Here is a 22,265-nt window from a genome sequence, read left to right on the forward strand (position 1 = left end):
GCCAGTTCAAACTTGATTTATATTATAAATCGGTGAAATTAACCAAACAGGAAGTGGTACTCTACTAAATATATTTTCTGGTTTATTGTAGTATTTCCGAAAAATGACACTAACTTCGCATTAATCACTGCGTAAACATGAGGATGAATAAACACTGTTTATTGGGAACATTCCCACAGGAATTTGGGTCTATGGGATGACAAGGAGGAGACGCTCCTAAACAGGATATAAGAAAAAAATGAGCGGTCTCATTACCTGTGTAATATTTGCTTTTTCTTTCACAGCTTCACGGCGGACTGAAATCGTGTCCCTTTTAAAATGCAGATTTGACTTTGGGGAAAAGATAAAAGTCGCACCAGAAGTGCATGGTGAATTTATTGTTTCCATACTTGAGAGTATCTCAAGTTGATCTACAAATTTATTTGTAAACATCGTTGCCAAATTTGAGTACAGTTCCGTTATTAGTTAGGGCTAGTAATTGTACGAAGTGTTGATTAAGGGCCATATTAACCGCGCTCCCATGAGCCAATATCTCATCAGATCATATATTACTACGATAAAATTATTGATGAAAAATGATTTCACGTAAAACGCGAAATTAAAATATCCAGATGAGAATCGGGCACAAGAAATAACGTGTGTTATTAAATAACGAGCCTATTGCTGTAAAAAACATTTTATTTTAAATTTACACATATTTAGTTATTATCACCTTCAATATCCACCCCCACCCCTATCCCTACAACGCTCCAAGCGAATTTACCATTGTTCTGAAACAGTGCTGGAAGTCTTTTTCTGTCTGAGCTCCTGCATGAGGCGTTAGCCGCTTTTTCTTTCACAGCTTCACGGCGGACTGAAATCGTGTCCCTTTTAAAATGCAGATTTGACTTTGGGGAAAAGATAAAAGTCGCACCAGAAGTGCATGGTGAATTTATTGTTTCCATACTTGAGAGTATCTCAAGTTGATCTACAAATTTATTTGTAAACATCGTTGCCAAATTTGAGTACAGTTCCGTTATTAGTTAGGGCTAGTAACTGTACGAAGTGTTGATTAAGGGCCATATTAACCGCGCTCCCATGAGCCAATCTCTCATCAGATCATATATTACTACGATAAAATTATTGATGAAAAATGATTTCACGTAAAACGCGAAATTAAAATATCCAGATGAGAATCGGGCACAAGAAATAACCATTCTACGAGGTGTGGCTATTAAATAACGAGACTATTGCTGTAAAACATTTTATTTTAAATTTATACATATTTAGTTATTATCACCTTCTATATACACCACTCCCCTATCCCTACAACGCTCCATGCGAATTTACCATTGTTCTGAAACAGTGCTGGAAGTCTTTTTCTGTCTGAGCTGCTGCATGAGGCGTTAGCCGCTTTTTCTTTCACAGCCTTCACAGCGGACTGAAATCGTGTCCCTTTTAATGCAGAGATTTGACTTTTGGGGAACAGATCTAAAGTCACATGGGGCCAGGTAAGGCGGATGGCCTAAAAAAACTGGGATGTTGTACTTCTTGGCTAGAAACGTCGTCTTGACGCAACTTCAATGCAGTGTGAGCTGGCGCCGCGGTTGTCTTGATGGAGAACCCATGTGACTTGTTCTTCCACAAAATCGGGTCGTTTTTTACGGAGTTGGGAGAGTACTACCTCACCCGGTAGTAATGTTTGATTAATTATAATCGATATTTTCATCCTTTTTGGACGTGGAAGGGCGGACCCGGGTGGTCATCATCTCCGACGACGTCTTCTCGGCCACATCTTGGAAACGCTTGAATCACTCAAATAACTCGCGTACGTGATAAACATTCATCGCCCCTAGGATTTTTAATAAAAGATCAAGTTTCAGTAGCGGTTTTACCCAAGTTTTGTTGTGAAATTTCACAACAATTCGTTGCTCTACTACGTTGTGTAGTATCGATGTTTTCGCGCAAAACGAAACTAAACACCTCTTACACAAACCAGACTGGTTCCGGTCAGATAGATTTCTCTACAAATACGTGAGACGCTGCTGCAATCTGTAAGAGAAGGCTTTACGCTGCTGCAAAGCTGGTCGGTCGTTAAGATTTGGCGCATGCATACTTCTTTCTGTAGCAGCATTTAATAACCACACCTCGTAATATAAGTAATTAATTAGGAAAGTGAAAAATGCCAAATTTGGGAGAAAATCTGTAAAGCGGAAGTGACACTTTTACGGAATACTATTTTTTTTTTTTTTTTTTTTTTTGGGCGATATTTCCCTCAAAATGGTTGCAAGAAAATTTTATTGGGTAGACAGCAGATAGAAAAAGTCATGCGAGTACCCTGGACATCTAATTTTTGGACTAACTCGCAGAATTAGCCCCTTGATACGTGAATGAAAATCGTTCTCTTCAATTTTAAAAATGATTTTTTGAACTACAGAACCTTTAAAATCTTGCTACCTGCTTTGAAGCTAAAAGATGACGTGTATTACAATTCTTTACAAATTTGATGATGTACAGTTATGTTACTGAATAGCTCTCTTGTTCCTGGCTGCTATCTTAAAGTAATTAACTGCTTTTAGTACCTTATTCTTTTATAAGTTGCCAAAGTTAAAGAATTTTGCCCTTCTGGGAAAATCTTAAATCCCCGGGTCTTTTGTTTAAGTCCCCCTTCTCCCTGTCTTTTACAATAAATGAAAAAACAACAATAATGTGTATCAAGTGGCTAGTATTCTGTCCACCAAAGGGTTCAGTACTAGTTTAGATTCTTAAGCTAGCCGTTTCACAGTGTCCAATATAATATTTTAAGTTCATTTAGTTTAAAGTTCTTCAAACCAAAAACCATGAGCTCCAAACGTGCAAGTTACACAGCTTCCTTCAAACTGGAAGTGCTCAAGTTCGCCACACAGAATGGTGTAAAGTGTGCCGGTAGGAAATTCTCCGTACAACCAAACATGATTCGCTACTGGCGAAATCAAAAAGAGAAACTGGAAAAAGTGGAAATCAATTTGAAAGCTTTTCGTGGGCCAAAATGTGGCAAGTTCGAGGAGATTGACGAGGATGTGCTAGAATGGTTGAAGAAGAGTAGTGAACAACGCCGGCCGGTCACTCATGAAATGCTGATGATGAAGGCTCGTGAAGTTGCCCGTATTAGAGGCATCGGCGAGGATAAGTTCAAGGCCAGCCGTGGATGGGCAGTTAGATTCATGGGCCGCCATGGGCTCACTACGCTGAGGAAACCACATCCTGTCAATGTGAGTAACAATGCACGATATTAGTTAGTTTTTTCTCTAACTCCAAACTAGCCTTTCTCTTGCTATAACTTTGCTAACTAACTTCTTCGGACATTAAAAGAGAAACTGTTCCGTAACGTAAAGCCATGAACAGAATTTCCACTTTCTGTTTACAGAGTGCGCACAGAATCTGTATTATTGAACCTTTTTATTTTGTTTTCTACAACTTTCAAGTCTTCAGTAACAGATCTACATCAATAAACAGTTGGTACTTTACATACATAACTATATTTTCTAATTTCAAAATTTTGTGTCAAATGATTTTTGGGGAATATCGTGCTGTAGTCATCAATAAATACAACGTTTTCGCTTTATACCAACGTTTCGGTAATCTTTACAACCTTCTTCAGGGTATCATAAAAAAAATTGTGAAGTTTAATGTAGAGCTATATCATCATAACTGTTGGTATGATGATATAGCTCTACATTAAACTTCACAAACTTTTTTTTATAATACCCTGCCCTGAAGAAGGTAGTAAAGATTACCGAAACGTTGGTATAAAGCAAATAAAGTTGTTTTTATTTAAGACCGCACCTCGATATTCACCAAAAATCATCAATCAACAACGGTCGAAAAAACCATAACCATCTTTGTGTCAAATGTTAATATCTGCCCCACTGGTGGGGGTACCTTTGAACACAATATAAAATAGAAAGAGATGATATTACTTTACTCTGAATCTACCTTCTATCAGTTATTTCTCTCTCGACTACTACATACTTTCTCTTTTAAACCACTCTGAAGTCTAGTTCAAAGGTTCTGAGAATGACTCAGTTCGGGGATGTTGTACTCCCAAAGTGTGATGGGTTTAGGACAGGGATTGGCAACCCGCAGCTGTTTTATACAAATTTTGTGGCTCTTCAGCCTGTCCAAAATATATTGTATATTTAAATTTTATTGAAACAAATGAAAATTTCATTTATTAAAGTAAAGATATTTTTTCAAAAAGAATTTTAAATGTGATTGGTTAGAAATTGAATAGATTTATATTAAAATACAGTACGTAATATACAGGACTGCCGCCATTTTCATTCAAACACAGGTTTAGTTATTATTTATTTGTTTATTTACTTTGCAATATGTGAAAATAAATATATAAAACATTTAAATCTTATTGAATATCATAAAATAGTAATTTGTGAATACAAATGATCTTCAGAGTTTGTTTACACTATCATCCTTGCGGCTCTTGGTAAGATATATTAAAATTATTTAAGGAGAAATGGCTCTCTACTTAAAATAAGTTGCCGACCCCTGATTTAGAACGTATTTCACTAAAAATGTGTTAATTATTGTTGATCCTGCCATTCATGTAGTTGTGGAGAAATCAATAATCAAGTAAAATGGTTCAGTAGTTCTGAAGCATTTTCTCGGTGGCGGGGACTTGAATTTTTAGTCATTCATTTTATTCTTCATATGTCAGAATGTACACATTCACGGACGACTTTGAGTTTATTTTTAAAGTTTCACTTTTTTGGTCCCCTAAGAGGCAAGAGTTTTTTTATTTACAAAAGTGGTGTACATCTGTCTGTCCGTAACTCAGAAACTGTAGAAATTGTAGAAAGTTCTAATTTGATTAATGTTCGTTTTTTGTTTTTTTTTTCTAGACGCAGCAAGTGAAAAAAAGCACTGATAACAAAACCAAAATCCCAAAAGAAACTAGAGCAGCTAAAGGAAGTAGTGATGAACTGCCGGTGAAACGTGAAGTACAAGAAGTCGAAGATGATGACTCTGTGTTGGATGTGCCACTAGGGTTGAATTTACCAATTAAATCGGAAGACTCTGGCCAATCTAGCGAAGTAATATCGAACGATGACGTAAGATCCACCAGCAAGACCAGTAATAATAGTACCAGTAATGATGGCGATATAACGAGCGCTAAAATTAACCTGCCGGTAATCACGGCTACTTGCTCACTGGCCAATCAACTCACTACCATCAGCAATCATCCGTCTGATGAATACAGTTTACTTGGCGAAGAAGTGGCCACCAGGGTTAGACAATTGCCGACAACCTTTGCTAGATGTTTGGTACGCTATAAGATACAGCAATTACTGTTTGAAGCGGCCATGGGCCAGTATGATCATCCGACGCCAGCATACATCCTGCCGGAAACATTAGATCTTAATGAAAACAGTGGATCTTCTTCGTGCAGTCTGGCCGAAGATATGTTCACGCCAGGCGTACCAACACGGTTCACTTGCAGATACTAGCAAGAGTTATTAAGCTGGTTGGCCTATTTAGCGGAAGAAGTTTAATCGCTGGAAAACTACAAGACATCTAACCTAATGACGTCATTAGTTACCTCATCGTTAATGCAAATTATTGTAATATTGTCACATTATTAATAAATATTTTCATTATAATTAATCGCTATTTATTTAAAAAAAAAACAACCTCTCTCATTTTGTTTTTAGCTAGCTCAAGCAATTTTGTCCACTAGTTAAAAAAATAGGCTGTTGCAAAATAAGCAACTTTAAATGCGGTATAATTTGAAGTAGTTCATTTGAAAACAATCGTACTTACAATCGGCAGAGTTCGGTGGTCTTCGTGAGTTTTGATGCACGTTTTGCTCGCTAGGTGGAACAGTAACTCTATTATTATTATTATTTCTAATACAACGCAGAATTTAGTTATCAAACTGATGGTGACAAGAGGTATTTTGATTGATTGCATAACCCACCCAACTAAAAATACAATTCCATTTAACAGTGATTCTAGTTTGTAATTGATTATAATTTTCATGATTAAGAATTATTTAGAAAACTTTCTAATTAAAGATACAAATTATAAAATAAATATACGACTGATAGCGCTGCCACAGGCTGTTTACAGTACTACTAATGAGTTGTTAGTAATGTGATGGTTAATGAACCACAAAAGGTATACAGGGTGTCCCAAGCTATATGGATAACGACTTTTTCTCGGAAACTAAGATAGCTAGAAAAAAACTAAAAAATACGTGTTCCCTTAGTTTTTTGATAGAAATCCAAATATACTTTGTAAATTTTTTTCGGTGCTTCCAGAAGCGAGGTACAGGCACCAACTTCATTTTTTCAAATGGGAAGGTGCGGTTTTTATTTCAGAAATAGATTCCTCTATTTTTTTTAAAGAAAAATTTACTTGAACGGTTTTTTTCTGTGAGCGATATTTTAGAAGTTAGGAATGAAAACAAGATTCTTATAAGAAATGATAAAATGATAATATTATAATGGTTTTTTGATTGAATAAGAAGAAAAGTACTATTTTATTATAAATTTTACTCCTCATTAATATTACAAATCATGCTCGAAATGGCCTCCACCATTAGAGATGCATAGACATGCTCTTTCCTGCCAATTGCCCCTTACTGCCAAAGAAATAGATTCGGCTTTAACCGACTTAAAGGTATCTATTATTCTCTGCTTTAGTTCATCTACAGATGCCATCCCGACTTGATTCTGATACACCTAGATTTAGAAATGCTTTTAGATAAGCAGTAATAAGGAAAGAAAGAAAAAAGTTATGAATAATCACCTTGTTTTTCAGGTATCCCCAAAGGAAATAGTCCATAGGTGTCAAGCCCGGTGAGAGAGGTGGCTACTGAATCGCCCCCCGTGTCGATATAACACCATCAGGCATGTAAAGAGATATCTCGATAGACAATTTGATGGGCGTGTTATATGGCGATTCAGTAGCCACCTCTCTCACCGGGCTTGACACCTATGGACTATGGCTTAGTAATCATATTTTTGAACTTTACTCTTATAATACATATATATAATTAATTGAAGGGTTATTCAGTTTTAGTGACGATTAGGAGGAGGGGGCACCTTTGGACAGTTTTAATTTCTCGCCAAATATTTAAAACATTTATGATTGGTTATTTTCTCCAATATTTTGTGTGGTAGACCTGTTGTGTAATTGACACGAGTTTCCCTTCATTGTTTGCATGGTTTGGTAAAGTCCCAGAACTGAGGAATGGTTATATTTTGTAAGGTGGAAGTAAAAATTTTTGTTGCTTCTTTGTGGAAGTGTATTGTGAAGATTGTAGTGGACAAGGTGTAAGTATTGTTAGTCCACATTAACATTTGGAATTCGTATTTTTAAATCCTAGTATTTACAAAAAGTCTATTAGCTTGCCAGCAAAAAGTGTTGGATATTATATTTTCTTTTATGGAAGGAGAGGGGGGCCACATTTCAACATCACCAGTTCAAAATGAGCCGCCCTACCGACCTCTGCAAGTCCCTGAAGAAGGTAGTAAAGATTTTTTTTTTGTTTAATCGCAGAGAAGGGGAAAGTGGTCCGAAGCTACTACATTAAGAAGCGCAACAAACCCGAATATTTTGTACAAACTTCCCTAAACCCATCACCACTTTGGGAGTACAACATCCCCGAACTGTGTTATTCTTGATTTTATGGAACTAGACTTCAGAGTGGTTTAAAAGAGAAAGTAATTGTAGTAGTCGAGAGAGAAATAACTGATAGAAGGTAGATTCAGAGTAAAGTAATATCATCTCTTTCTATTTTATATTGTGTTCAAAGGTACCCCCACCAGTGGGGCAGATATTAACATTTGACACAAAGATGGTTATGGTTTTTTCGACCGCTGTCGATTGATGATTTTTGGTGAATATCGAGGTGCGGTCTTGAATAAAAACAACTTTTTGGCTTTATACCAACGTTTCGGTAATCTTTACTACCTTCTTCAGGGTATTATAAAGAAAAGTTTGTGAAGTTTAATGTAGAACTACGAGTTGTGATATACAACAGTTATGAGTTATGATGATATAAAAGAAAGTAAAGATAAATTAAAACTTTAGTATTTATTAATAAATTTTTGTATGAAGCCTAAAATAATAACAAGAATAATGTAAATAAATAATTGCAAGTAATGTAATTAAAGGAGATCAAACTCCTGTAAATAAATAAATTAGTTAATACATAGAAGCAGACAGTAAAATTGTCATGTCTCGTATTTTGTTCGCAAGTATTTTTTTAATGGTGGTGACGTAATTGTTTACACAGTAATTATAATCCTTAGCTGATGTTAAATGTTTATTTAAACTGAAATTTATCTTTACGTAATTTATGACTAATATTAAAGAATTAGTTGAAGTATAAACATTATATTTATGGTTTAATTGAGGGAAAGTGATTAGCATCTAAGGATCGTTCATATTAAGGCGGTTCTATTTAGGAGGGAAACGTGAAAACCGTGTTTTTCACACCAGAAATGCATGGTGAATTTATTGTCTCCATACTTGAGAGTATCTCAAGTTGATCTACAATTTATTTGTAAACATTGTTGCCACATTTGAGCACAGGTCCGTTATTAGTGAAGGTGTAGGCTTACGGAAGTCTGAGGGCTAGAAATTGTAGGAAGTGTTGATTAAGGGCCACAAACCGTGCTCCTCACATCAGATCATTTATTAATACGATAAAACTATTGATTAAAAATGATTTACGTAAGACGACGCGATATTAAAACATCCAGATGAGAATCTGGCACAAGAAATAACGTGTGTTATTAAATAACGAGACTGATCCAGTAAAAAACATTTTATTCTAAATTTAAACATATTTAGTTATTATCACCTTCAATATACACCCCACCCCTATCCCTACAACGCTCCATGCGAATTTACCATTGTTCTGAAACAGTGCTGGAAGTCTTTTTCTGTCAGCTCCTGCATGACGCGTCAGCCGCTTTTTCTTTCACAGCTTCACAGAGGACTGAAATCGTGTCCCTTTTAATGCAGAGATTTGACTTTGGGGAACAGATAAAAGTCACATGGAGCCGCCAGATCAGGCGAATAAGGCGGATGGCCTAAAGCTGGGACGTTTGTATTTGGCTAGAAACGTTTTGACAGCCGGCGTCGCGGTTGTCTTGATGGAGTACCCCCGTGACTTGTTCTTCCACAAAATCGGGTCGTTTTTTCTCTTACTCTTTCACGGAGTTGAGCAAGCACCTCACGGTAGTAATGTTTGATTAATTATAATCGATATTTTCATCCGTTTTTGACGTGGAAGGGCGGTCATCATCTCCGAAGTCTTCTCGGCCATCTTGAGTTTCCTGTCTTAGAAACATTTTGTTTCCTCTTCAGGAAACCTTGAAGGTGTATCTCCAGCTTAAACTCAATTTTGAAACTTTGATGGTAATGCAATAAAGTATCTCCTTTACCTACAACAAGAACGAGTAAAAATTGTTGGGTTCTTTACGATTTAATTATCTAATTTTTTTTTAGAGTATTCGATGTTTAAATTATCGATAAGATATGGTGAATAAGTTTTCACCATGCAAGGGGCTTTACTGGCATGAAGTTACTACACCTTCCGCTTGGAAGATAAATTGCATCCTTGGGGGATTCAAAATATTGTAGGACAAATTGGGGCTGGTGCTGGTGTTTCGTCACGAGCAAACCCAGGAGACCTGTCACCGTACCCGGGTGGACATACGAGCAAGACGGATGACGTTCTGGTGAAGTTAAGGTTGGAGTGAGTAAGAGGGATGAAAAGCCAGTGGGATCCCTCGGCGCAATTTATATTCTCCCCTCGGTGTATGGGGAAGTACTACACCCTACTGACTTACACTTACACACGCACACTAACCCTCTCACTTAGCCCCACTATGTGGGGGAGGCGCCAAGTATGATAAAGGTAAGTGAGGAAATTATTAAGGGACAAAATAAAGGGACACTGGGAATGTTAAGCACAGTTGGCAACACTGGCATGACTTCCTGTCAAGTCCGCTGCCCACCCCCTCTGTTGTCATATCCGTAATGGAAACGTACAGGAGATTAACTTAATAAACTTGAGCACGATACACTAAAACGAGTTTCCCTCACTACTATTCTCCAGATACTAAATTTCACAGTTTTTCAAAAACGTGCTGCTGCTGAAACCGCACTGAAAGAACATCCGTTCCGCTATTCAGAATGCCCTACGAATTGCTTGAAAACAAAACAGTCTTCAGGCTGAAGACTGAAAAAAATCAATTCAGTAGAGTAGCAATTTTAGTTGCAAAATTAATTAATTATCAAATAAGTAAACTGCATTTTTATAAGAAATAATTAGTGCTAAATAAATAGCCAATCGCAATTCAGTGGTAGAAGAGGTGTGAAATATGGGCGGTTAGATTGGCCAATCAGAAGCTGGTACTTTAATGGCGACCACACCCATATCCATTTCATATCGGATTGCAATTGGCTTCTGATTGAAATGAACAGGTTTTATAGTGTAGTTTTTAAACAACTATAAAAACTCATTTATGGGTGTTGTATTAATTTTTGGCGAAAATAGTTCCAATTGTTAATTTTGTTTACATTAATAGGAAGTCAGGCCCATTGCTGAGACATTTGAAACGTTTGCCCGGAAAATTTATTTCTTTAGAATCCTAAGAATTGCAGTTAGAGAAATTTGGTCCAAACATACGAGATGTGGATATTAAATAACGAGACTGATGCTGCTACAGAAGAACTATGCATGTGAGCCAAATCCTAACGACCGACAGCTGTGCAGCGTAAAGCCTTCTCTTAAAGATTGCAGCGCTTCACGTGTTTGTAGAGAAAATATGTCTGACCGGAACCGTCCGTTTGTGTAAGAGGTGTTAGTTAGCGCCCGGGGATTTTTTCAGTGCACTGCCGGCCTCCAGACAGTGTTATCTCGTTACAGACAACACTGTCGCATCACCGGGACTGTGAGCTGTAAGAAGTTTCTAGGAAGAGAAAAAAATGTAAGAGCCAACAGCTGGATTCGGACCCAGGATCTCCTCGTTGGAATCCCAGTAGACGCTAACCACTCAGATTTCAGAGTGGTTTAAAAGAGAAAGTAATGCAGTTGTCGAGAGAGAAATAACTGATAGAAGGTAGATTCAGAGTAAAGTAATATCATTTCTTTCTATTTTATATTGTGTTCAAAGGTAACCCCCACCAGTGGGGCAGATATTAACATTTGATACAAAAGTTTTGAATTAAAAAAATATAGATATGTATTGTAAAGTACCGTTTATTGATATAGATCTGTTAAGAAGACTTGAAAGTTGTAGAAAACAAAATAAAAAGGTTCAATAATACGATTCTGGTGCACTCTGTGTTACAGAAAAGTGTAAATTCTGTTCAAATGTGGCCCCTCTCTCCACTATGTGTTATCATTATTAGTTATATATAACTGTTATCCAATCTAAGTAAGAAATGATAATGGTTTTTAGCGCAAATACCAGAATTATCCATTTTGAGGACCTTTGATTCCAAAAATTCTCTTTCAGTTATGTGGATTTTTGTGTGTTCATATCCAGTACAACTCCAGAAACGAGAAAAAAAGCTGCAGAAATTCAAATTTGATATTTAGGCTCTTAGTAGCAAGCAGAGGAAGCCATAATTTGCTTAAAATGGACTGAACGGAAGTGCTAAATGACCGAACAGAATATTTCATCAAACCAAATTTTTTTAATTTCTTTTTCAATTTAAAGCAAACGAAAAAAAAAGAGAATAATTAATGAGTTTTATAATTATAACGGTAAAATGGAATCCAATTTTAATTAAATTGTGATTAAAAAAATTTTAAAAAATGATAATTTTTAAACAGTTGACGCGGCCATAATTGGGAATGTTGAACTGGCTGTGAGAGAGCAACACATATAATTAGTAAATAATAAGTGACTGGGCGACGCAGTTGAATATTCAATTCGAATTATTGGGGAAACAACTCTCCCTTGATATTAAACTTTAAATCATATTATTTCCACAATTTGTTTTGAAATTTGATGTGAACACACGCGGCTTACTCTTACTACAGTTCTAGAGAGCAGCTGACTTATAAGAAACATCTTACCATACCTAAAAAAACAGATAAAACTAAATTTCCCTGAGAATGATTCAAATATAAACTTGAAGTTTTGGGAGAGGGCGAAATTTAAAAAATATTTTCCGCAAAATTAAACATGGTACATCCGGTAATCTGAGGAATTTTCTACGAACTCTTGATTTTAATTGCAAAACATTTATTCGCCTATTAAATACGAGGCGTGTATTTTTAAGTAAGTACCGGTTTTGAAATTCGGCCGCTGCAGTGCTGCGGTCGGCATTTGGCGCATGCGCGCTGAGTAGTTACTCTATACACAAATTAATAACTTTTCTCTACAAATCCTATGAAATACAAGGTCTCGTATTAATATTAACTAAATTTAGTGTAGAAATTTTAATTTTTCTCCATCGTCAATTGGAACTAATTGTGGATTTAATTACAGCCTAGTTAGTGAATCTGGAATTATCTCATAATGATTAGAATTTTAACTTCCTATGAACCAGACGTGTTTTTCAAGTAAGTACCGTTTTGAAATTCGGCCGCTGCAGTGCTGCGGTCGGCATTTGGCGCATGCGCGCTGTGTGTATCTACAACTTGGGAATTTAATACAAAATGTACGTGTTTTACAGAACACGCCGTACTGAAATTAAACCTTAGAGATAAGAATAGCCAAGCTCCTTCACAAAGTGCCCCCTTGAATTCAAAATTGTCCAGGAAAACTTCATCTTAAAAAAAAAGAAAAGAAAAAAAGTTGAAGTTCAAGAGGTTGGAAAATTGTTAAGAAAATCTAAATTAGGAGAATAATCCATTCAGTTGAGTAATTTCCATTATAATTCGGAATTTCAGCCATGGATTCAACTTTCCTTTTAGGAAGGAAAACTGGACATTATATTCAAATGCTCCTTTATAGAGGGATGCCTACCAGAAAAGTACCAGTTAACCAAATCGATGTTTCATTTTTGTGGAAATGTTCTTGAAAAATGTTTTCTGTAAACGTTGGTACACAAATTAACACAAGTAGATCTAAAAATGTTTACTAGTAACAGTTCTGCTAGAAACGTGTCCTCTTTTCTGCCAGACCTTGGCGAGAAGAGGTGGTTTCCCTAGATAAGGTGTAATGTACGATCTTATTACCTGTAAAATGTTGGCAGGAATTTCCTGTGCTGTAAGCCAATCACTTGTGCGGAAGTGCTAAAATTTGTTTGTAGTTATTTTTAGCCATTGATTCGCAATATTGTTTAAAAAGAAATTCCTCACTGTTCATTATCTAGGAGTCCATTAACAGACATGACAGAAGACACGCCAACCCTCTTGTTCAGTCGTACACAGCTCTACTTGGTGGCCCTTTTAACTTTCCCGCCATACCTTTTCCCGCGTTTCTGGTTCCCGCTAAACTTCTGTAGCCTCGCATTCTATAACCTTTGCTGTGTTTCCATTTCTGTTCTTTCCAGGCTGCAGTGCATCTCGTTCATCGGCAAGAAGAAGGAGCAACAACCGCCTTCATGAATCCTTTACATTATACTTCCTCTTCAGCATCAGTTTCTCTCCATCTTCAACTAAGCTTACATGATGTAAGCGCGCGAAGACGCCTACACCCAGAAGCGGAAAACGCGAGAATTTTAGAGAGGGGTAATCTCTAGTGCCCTTAGTGCGTAAGCCCCACCACCTCGACAAAGTTGGACACCAGGTGGGGGGTCAAGGCCGGAAGGACCAGGACCAAAAAAAGAAGGCAAACAAAAGGACACCGAGACAACCCTGCAGATGGAAGATGGAGAAAAACTGATGCTGAAGAGAAGTGTAATGTAAAGGATACAGGAAGGCGGTTGTTGCTCCTTCTTCTTGCCGATGAACGAGATGCACTGTAACCTGGAAAGAAGAGAAGTGAAAACACAATGAAGGTTACAAGATGCGAGGCTACAGAACTTGGGCGGGAACCAAAACGCGGGAAAAGGCATGGCGGGAAAGTTAAAAGGCCGCCAAGAAAAGCTGTGTACGATTGAACACCTCTAATGATGTAAAATATTATTTAGATAATATTTTAAAGATGACTTGGGCCCTAGGTCGAAAAGCTCGGCTTAATAAAGTTTACCATGACTGAAATTATCAGTTATTTTTTCCATCCTATCGAAATTCCTCCCTTAAATTGAGGCTTAAAAAAAAAAGTCTGTGAGGGTCCGAATCAAATTTTTTTTAGCTTAATTTTGAATAGGATGGAAAAATAATTGCCATTTTAGTCGTGATACATTTATTCTGCCGAGCTTTCGACCTAGGGACTAGGGTCATCTTCAGGGCTAGTTTACAAAGTAATATTTTTACATTACAGGGTTGGTATGTCTTCTGTCTTGTCTGTTCATGGACTGAGTTCATTTGAATGAAAAATCACAGAAAGCCGTAACCTGTTGGAAAGTTATGATGACGCACCAGCCGGATGTTGCTTAGTACTTCAGGCCAGCTGTTACTGGAGGCAAGATTTTAACTAATGAAGTGGCAAATATTTGCTGATCGTTCAGGAAATAATGAAAGCACGTGTGCCAACTTCGCACAGTGACTCATTCCTCCCCATTAATGACAACTCACCACTAATTCTCGCAAAAAACTTAGCAAGTATTTGTTTTCATCTTGTAGCGTACTTACCACCCACACTCTTGCACTCGAGGCTAAATAAGATTGTGGTGCATCATTTTGTTTTATTTAATGATGTAAGACTTTTTATCTTGGGTAATTCAGTTGGTATCTTTGATTTTATCCCGTCTTAGCCACTCATGTTTATTGCATCCCTGATGGATTTCGAATTTTCGACCATCCTCAGAGTAGATTTATCAATTTGGTGAAGAAAACATGCTAGCTGACGTTATGGTGAAATGGTATGTTAGAGGGAAGGTAGCTAATGAAAGTAAAACCTGATGAAAGAGGAGGAGTAAGAAGAGGAAACAGACTACAAGAATAAGGACAAATAACCTCTGCTGCTGTACACCAGGAACTGGATGGGCAGCCAACGGTCAATCTCAAAGAAAATTCTACCACAATAAGTTGAAATAAAATTGTTGGAGGCCATTTTAGCGATTGAGTAACTCTAATAATTGTAGGAAGTCTTGTGAGTATGTATGTGTCTAAGAAATATGTGGGCGGGGTTTTTAATTAATGAAAAAAATCTAAAAGATAATTCCCGAAAAAAAAAGACGTGTTTCTGTGGGGGGTGTCACGTACACAGAAAAGAAAGAAAAAATTGATTGCAGTGTTGCCATTTAAAAAACAAAAAGAAATTTCCCTTTATACTGGCGGCTACATTGCGATAAAAATGAAGAAGCCCTACCCTGGCCGATTTGACCTTCCCAAGCTAGTTTACATAATTACCAGGTCCACGTGCACCGAATTGTGCAGCCTTATCGCCTTTAATATCTTCACAAGTTGGTGTCAATTTCACTTAGAAATAAACCTGAAGAGAGTTTTTGTCGTTATTTCATGAATTAAACTAAAAGAAAACTTCGTGAAACACTTAGACGGACTATTTCAAATTGCTGTGTGACAAGGAGCATTATCGTGATGCAACATCAACTTGTTCTTGATGTTTGGTCTCACACGAATGACCCTTTTTTCGAAGGATTTTCAAGAACCTCAAAGGTAAAAGTGTTGATTGACCCGTTTGACCTTGAGGTAGAAACTCTTTGTGGACGATTCCGTGGATATCAAAAAAACAAATCATCATGCATTTGATCTTCGACTTCGCCATCCTTACAATTTCAATAAACCAGAGTTTTTGACCAGTAAAAACTTTCCTGTGGCTCCTCCAGCCTCCTTATTCGCCTGACTTGGAGTCCTTGTGACTTTTTTCTTTTCCCGTAGTTTAAAAAATCACCTCAAGGGAACTCATTTTGGGACAGTCTAAAACCTTCAAACGGCTGTAACCGACCAGCTGAAGGCTATTCCAGTATCGGAGTTCGAGGAGTGGAAGAAACGTCTCCAGCGCTGTGTGGCTTCAGAAGGAAGTTATTTTGGAGGTGACAATATACGAGGGTCGTTTGAAAAGTCCGTGCAAAAATAAAAACTACTTAATTTTTTGGGGCAAACCTTTTTTATTTTTCAACATAGTCTCCTTTTAGGCTTATACACTTCGTCCAACGCTGCTCTAGTTTGTTGATCCCTTCCGTATAATAGGATTTGTCCAAGTCTGAAAAATAGCCATTCGTTTCTGCAATCACCTCCTCGTTTGAATAAAATCTTTTTCCCGCCAGCCATTTCTTCATATTGGGGAACAAATAGTAGTCCGAGGGAGCCAAGTCTGGAGAATAGGGGGGATGTGAAACGAGTTGGAACCCTATTTCCATTAATTTTGCGACCACAACTGCTGAGGTGTGAGCTGGTGCGTTGTCGTGATGGAAAAGGACTTTTTTGTGGGCCAATCGTGGGCGTTTTTCTTGCAGCTCGGTTTTCAAACGGTCCAATAACGATGAATAATATGCACCTGTAATAGTTTTTCTCTTTTCCAGATAGTCGATGAGGATTATTCCTTGCGAATCCCAAAAGACAGTCGCCATAATCTTTCCGGCCGAAGGAACGGTCTTCACCTTTTTGGGCGCAGATTCCCCCTTGGTAACCCATTGTTTAGATTGTTCTTTGGTCTCAGGAGGGTAGTGATGTATCCATGTTTCATCCACAGTGACGAAACGACGCTTAAAAGTCCTGCGGATTCTTCTGGAACAGCTGCAAACCGTCCTTGCAACACTTCACACGATTTCGCTTTTTGGTCAAGCGTGAGCAATCGCGGCACCCATCTGGCGGATAGCTTTGTCATGGTCCAAATGTTGATGCAAAATATTATGTACCCGTTCATTCGAGATGCCCACAGCACTAGCAATCTCACGCACCTTCACTCTTCTGTCATCCATCACCATATCATGGATTTTATCAATGATTTCTGGAGTAGTAACCTCAACAGGGCGTCCAGAACGTACGAGCGTCACTTGTGCCCATATGGCCACTCCGAAAATTTTGAAACCACTTATAAACTGTTCTAATCGAAGGTGCAGAGTCACCACAATGTTTATCAAGCTTCTCTTTAGTCTCCTTAGGCGTTTTGCCTTTCATAAAATAGTGTTTAATCAACAAACGAAATTCTTTTTCGTCCATTTTTTGAAAATCACTCGACTTCCTCGATTCAAACGAATGCCAAACACAAAGAAATAAACCGATCTGGCTGAAACTTGGTGTGTGTTCTTCCAAGAGATGCTACTAACTAAACATAACCTCGATACGCGCCAGTAGTGCTATCTCTCTGACTTTGCACGGACTTTTCAAACGACCCTCGTAGAATTGTAATTCTTTTTGAATAAAAAAATTTAAAAAAATCAGTCTCATTACTTAATTTACAGACCTCGTATTATAAAAACAGTGAAAATATTTAAGTTTTTACCCTCTGACGGTCGTATGACCAAGAGTATGGTCTGTCAGTTGTTTATATTTGTTTTGTATGTATTATTATTGTATTTTTTCTTTTATAAATAAAGGCTTATTATTATTATTATTATTATTATTATTTAAGTTTTTACAATCTAATGGATTTGAAAAAGAACATTTTTTTTTTAATTGTTCTTAGAAATATTTTAGTGCTCCATAGTAGGTAAGAAAGTAAACCAGAACAATGAATGTACACATCTTTATCGAACAATGGAATCTCTCTCATAAAAATACCTAACAATAGAACACGATAAACTCCAGTGTTGTATTAGTTAGCAGTTTGCACACGGGTGCCACTACACAGTTGTAGACACAAAAAATAAAAATAGTTAAATTAAACATTAAAAAAAAAAAACTATTTTAATTTTTTAACCATGCAAAAGGGTAAAACCGTGTAAAATTCAAGCACCGTGCAAAATGCGGGATAGTGAACTACATTATTTTATTACAGTTAATTGTTAATGTATGTTACAAAGAAATTAGGTTATCTAAATTGTTTTGTAAACATATTCTCAGAAACAAAGAAAGTGAATGTACGTGGTGTGGCTATTAAATAACGAGACTATTGCTGTAAAACATTTTATTTTAAATTTATACATATTTAGTTATTATCACCTTCAATATACACCCCTCCCCTATCACTACAACGCTCCATGCGAATTTACCATTGTTCTGAAACAGTGCTGGAAGTCTTTTTTCTGTAAGCTCCTGCTTGACACGTGCCGCTATTTCTTTCGCAGCTTCACAGTGGACTGAAATCGTGTTCCTTTTAATGCAGATTTGACTTTGGGGAACAGATCTAAAGTCACATGGGGCCGCCAGGTCAGGCGAATAAGGCCGGATGGCCTAAAACTGGGATGTTGTACTTGGCTAGAAACATCGTCTTGACAGCCGGCGCCCAGTAGTCTTGATGGAGAACCCCGTGACTTGTTCTTCCACAAATCGGGTCGTTTTTTACGAAGTTGAGAAAGTACTACCTCACGCGGTAGTAATGTTTGATTAATTATAATCGATATTTTCATCCGTTTTGTGACTTGGAAAGGCGACCCGGTTGGTCATCATCTCCGACGTCTTCTCGGCCATCTTGGAAACGCTTGAACCTCGCGCACGTGATTAACATTCATCGCCGTAAACTTCTTTTAATAAAAGATAAGTTTCAGTAGCGGTTTCACCCAGTTTTGATGTGAAATTTCACGACGTTGTGTAGCTATCATATTTTCGGCAAAACGAAACTAACCTCTTACACATACGACGGTTCCGGTCAGACAGATTTCTCTACAAACACGTGCAATCGAAAGAGAAGGCTTTACGCTGCACAGCTGTCGGTCGTTAAGATTTGGTGCATGCATAGTTCTTCTGTAACAGCAGCAGTCTCGTTATTTAATAGCCACACCTCGTATCTTAAATGATAATGGAATTGTATTGGTCACTGACTTCTCCCGCTTAAAATAAGGGATAAAGTGAAAGTACAAAAAAAAAGGTTGCCCTATTTTATAATTGGGCTGGAATTCTATTTTAAATCACAAATAAACAAATTTGTGTAGTTTAACTTCTATTCTAATAGAAACAGCGAAACCCTAGGCTACGTTTCCGCCATTAAGGAATTTAGACGTCATTTCCTATAGTAGATAGGGTGATCTGGAAGGGCTGTTCATTGTGAGCGTAGTATTTGTTATTCAGGGAGAAATATTTCTGTGGTCTACATGTCGTCTGAACGAGCCACGCTTCTCTCTCACCTCTCTTGACTTTTGTATTCTCTCCAAAAATTGCTCTTTCTCTTGAGAAAGGTGTGTGTGTGTGTGTGTGTGTGTGTGTGTATGTGGTAGTGAAGGTCGAACAAGTAGGGATGGCCATGCTGGTAATGGCAGTTTTGCCAGCTCTTGTTGACAGCTCAGCGCGCTGGCAACACTGTACTAACACAACAACAGCATGGCCGGGCCGAGCGCCTCATAAAACACGATTCTAAACAGAAGCCCTTGCAATCACTCTACTAGCCAGCTACGAGGGTCGTTTGAAAAGACCGTGCAAAAATAAAAACTACTTAATTTTTTGGGGTAAACCTTTTTTATTTTTCAACATAGTCTCCTTTTAGGCTTATACACTTCGTCCAACGCTGCTCTAGTTTGTTGATCCCTTCCGAATAATAGGATTTGTCCAAGTCTGAAAAACGTAAAGCGGTTTATAGGCTTCAGCTCTCTTACAAAATGGCATGAAGACAATAGTCGAATTTGTGACACAGTTTGGCTCGCAGTGTTTTTGAATTCGTATTAAATGGAAGCCATTAATGAACACTAAATTGAAGCAAAAGGGAGTGTTGACTATATGACGAAGGGTATTTTTGGAACGGAAGGATCGGATTCCCTGTATCTTGGAGGGATTACGCTGGAAGGTGAGATGACCTATTCCAGGAGTCGGCAACTTATTTCAAGTAGAGAGCCATTTCTCCTTTTAAATAATTTTAATAAATCTTAGCAAGAGCCGCAGAGATGATAGAGTGTAAAAAACTCTGTAGATCATTTGTATTCACAAATTATTATTTTATGATATTCAATAACATTTAAATGTATATACTCGTATTTCTGTTTGTATTTATTGTCAGTATTTGCTATGAAAATTAATCCATTTGGTATTTTATATTAAATAAAAAAATGTTTTGGCGTGAACTGGCACAACATACAGTTCTTGATTCATAGGAACATTTTCATTCCCGTCAAAAATGCCTAATCCCGGACTGAACGGGCCAAAAACAAATACTTCCGGTAATAACGTAATTTTTTTAAAAGTTTGGCATGACAGCATTTCCTTCCTTAACTAATAAAACCTGCGCTGATTTTGAGAAAACTCACTCCGCCCCCCCAAAAAACGAGAAAATCGCTACTGCAAAGTGGTTATTCTGCTCGAAGTGCCAAATATCTTAACGTTTTTATGATTTTATTTTCTTTTTTTTTAACAGCGGAAACAGCTGTTAGTTACCACTGATTCTGAAAACTCGTGCTCAAAATTAGAAAATCGCAAGAAGCTCATTTCCTTTCAGGTAATTTACTGTGCGATGTTTTTTTTTTTTTTAATATTTTTGAGTTATGCTTAGATAAAAAGTAAACTAATCGCCTATTTTTTCAGGTGGGGCTTAACTTCCAACTACCAATTAGGTGTCGTGGACGAAGGCGACTAGCAAACATACTTTACTATAAATTTCTCATATTAACCATTAAATAAAATCCAAGGCCCAGAGACCGGGGGAATCGAACCCACTAAACCAACAATAGATCTTAGCATTGCGGGTCTAGTCTCTTAACCGCCTAACATACTTTACTATAAATTTTTCATATTAACCATTAAATAAAATCCAAGGCCTAGAGACCGAAATCGAACCCACTAAACCAACAATAGATCTTACCATTGCGGGTCTAGTCTCTTAACCGCCTAACATACTTTACTATACATTTTTCATATTAACCATTAAATAAAATCCAAGGCCTAGAGACCGAAATCGAACCCACTAAACCAACAATACATCTTAGCATTGCGGGTCTAGTCTCTTAACCGCCTAACTTACTTTACTATAAATTTTTCATATTAACCATTAAATAAAATCCAGGGCCTAGAGACCGAAATCGAACCCACTAAACCAACAATACATCTTAGCATTGCGGGTCTAGTCTCTTAACCGCCTAACATACTTTACTGCAAAATTTTTCATATTAACCATTAAATAAAATCCAAGGCCTAGAGACCGAAATCGAACCCACTAAACCAACAATACATCTTAGCATTGCGGGTCTAGTCTCTTAACCGCTCGCTTAGAATGCTTAAAATATATTGACTAAAACGTTATTGTGAAATGAAAGACGGCCACTTAATCCTGAGTATGGCCATATTTAAAAGCTTCTGCAATTATTAAGCTTAAATATTTACTTAACCCAAACTTGTAGCCTCTGAATATTGAGCTTTCATATTTCTGAACTTTATTAAGCTCTGGACGGCCTCCAGCACGTCTTATTTCCTCACTAAACCCATATCTGTGTATCTTTTTACTTATCTGCCAAGCTACCCTATTAAATTTACCCAAGCTTTTTGACAGCTTTATCTCTCTCCATTGCTTTTTTTGGTGTGGTGTGGTGGGGGCCTAGTTTGATTATTACAGCTTTCTAAGTTCGCTTTAGTAAACATTTCTAGTTTGAAATTTTACAACAGAGCGTGCTCTCTGTCTCTCCACCTCTCCACTCGACTTCCTGTCAATATTTACCCAGAGTCAATATTTACGTGAAACCCCTCCCCTCCACCCTTCCAACACAACAGAAGGCATTCTCGTCGTAAATTTTGCAACGGCATAACCCGAATACGCCATTAGCGTGTCTGGGTTTATTTACGGTATAGCTCGATAAGCGACGAACTCTGGTGGGGCACCGTCATAACTTGTGATTCATAGGCAATATGGCGACCATGCTTTTACTCGTTCGGTTGATTAAACAGTAATAAGTCTGCAGTGAAATAAAACAATTATTACGAACGTTTAGGCGAATTTCTCATTACTGTAATTTGAATGTGACATAATTAATTTGTTACTAACAGTTGACTGCGGTCAAGAAATAAGTCTTGAATAAAAATTACAGATGATTAGTTCAATATGTTTCGGTCACCTTTAGGTGTCGTTCAGTTTAGTTCGTTTCAGAGAGAGTTCCAAAACGTTGAACAAATCAAGGATTCAAAATTTGGCGAAGAATCGGTCAAATAAAAACAACAACTCATCTTTTTG

At 37.3% G+C, this 22,265-nt stretch overlaps 1 protein-coding gene across 8 annotated transcripts in view; it reads left to right on the top strand.

Annotated features, from left to right (window-relative positions):
• The window catches only part of LOC141448591 (uncharacterized), a 182,578-nt gene that overhangs the window by 123,011 nt on the left and 37,302 nt on the right, over nt 1-22,265 (top strand). For 4 of the 8 annotated variants that reach the window (XR_012455150.1, XR_012455148.1, XR_012455149.1 and 1 more), the window contains one exon: nt 4,878-4,971. The exons of 2 other annotated variants lie outside the window; for them this stretch is intronic. Coding sequence is in view for 1 of the 6 variants with exons in the window: in XM_074117058.1 (XP_073973159.1) it covers nt 2,820-3,230; nt 4,878-5,483 (1,017 nt within the window). In the remaining 5 variants the exon portion in view is untranslated. Of the gene's footprint in view, nt 1-2,794; nt 3,231-4,877; nt 5,625-22,265 lie in introns of those variants that run through there. 2 more of the 8 variants (XM_074117058.1, XR_012455151.1) reach the window with 2 other exon arrangements.

The sequence above is a fragment of the Rhodnius prolixus genome, unplaced genomic scaffold (genome assembly GCF_049639745.1).
Source record: "Rhodnius prolixus isolate KJV_2025 unplaced genomic scaffold, Rpr scaffold_2, whole genome shotgun sequence".
NCBI classification, from domain to species: Eukaryota; Metazoa; Arthropoda; class Insecta; order Hemiptera; family Reduviidae; genus Rhodnius; species Rhodnius prolixus.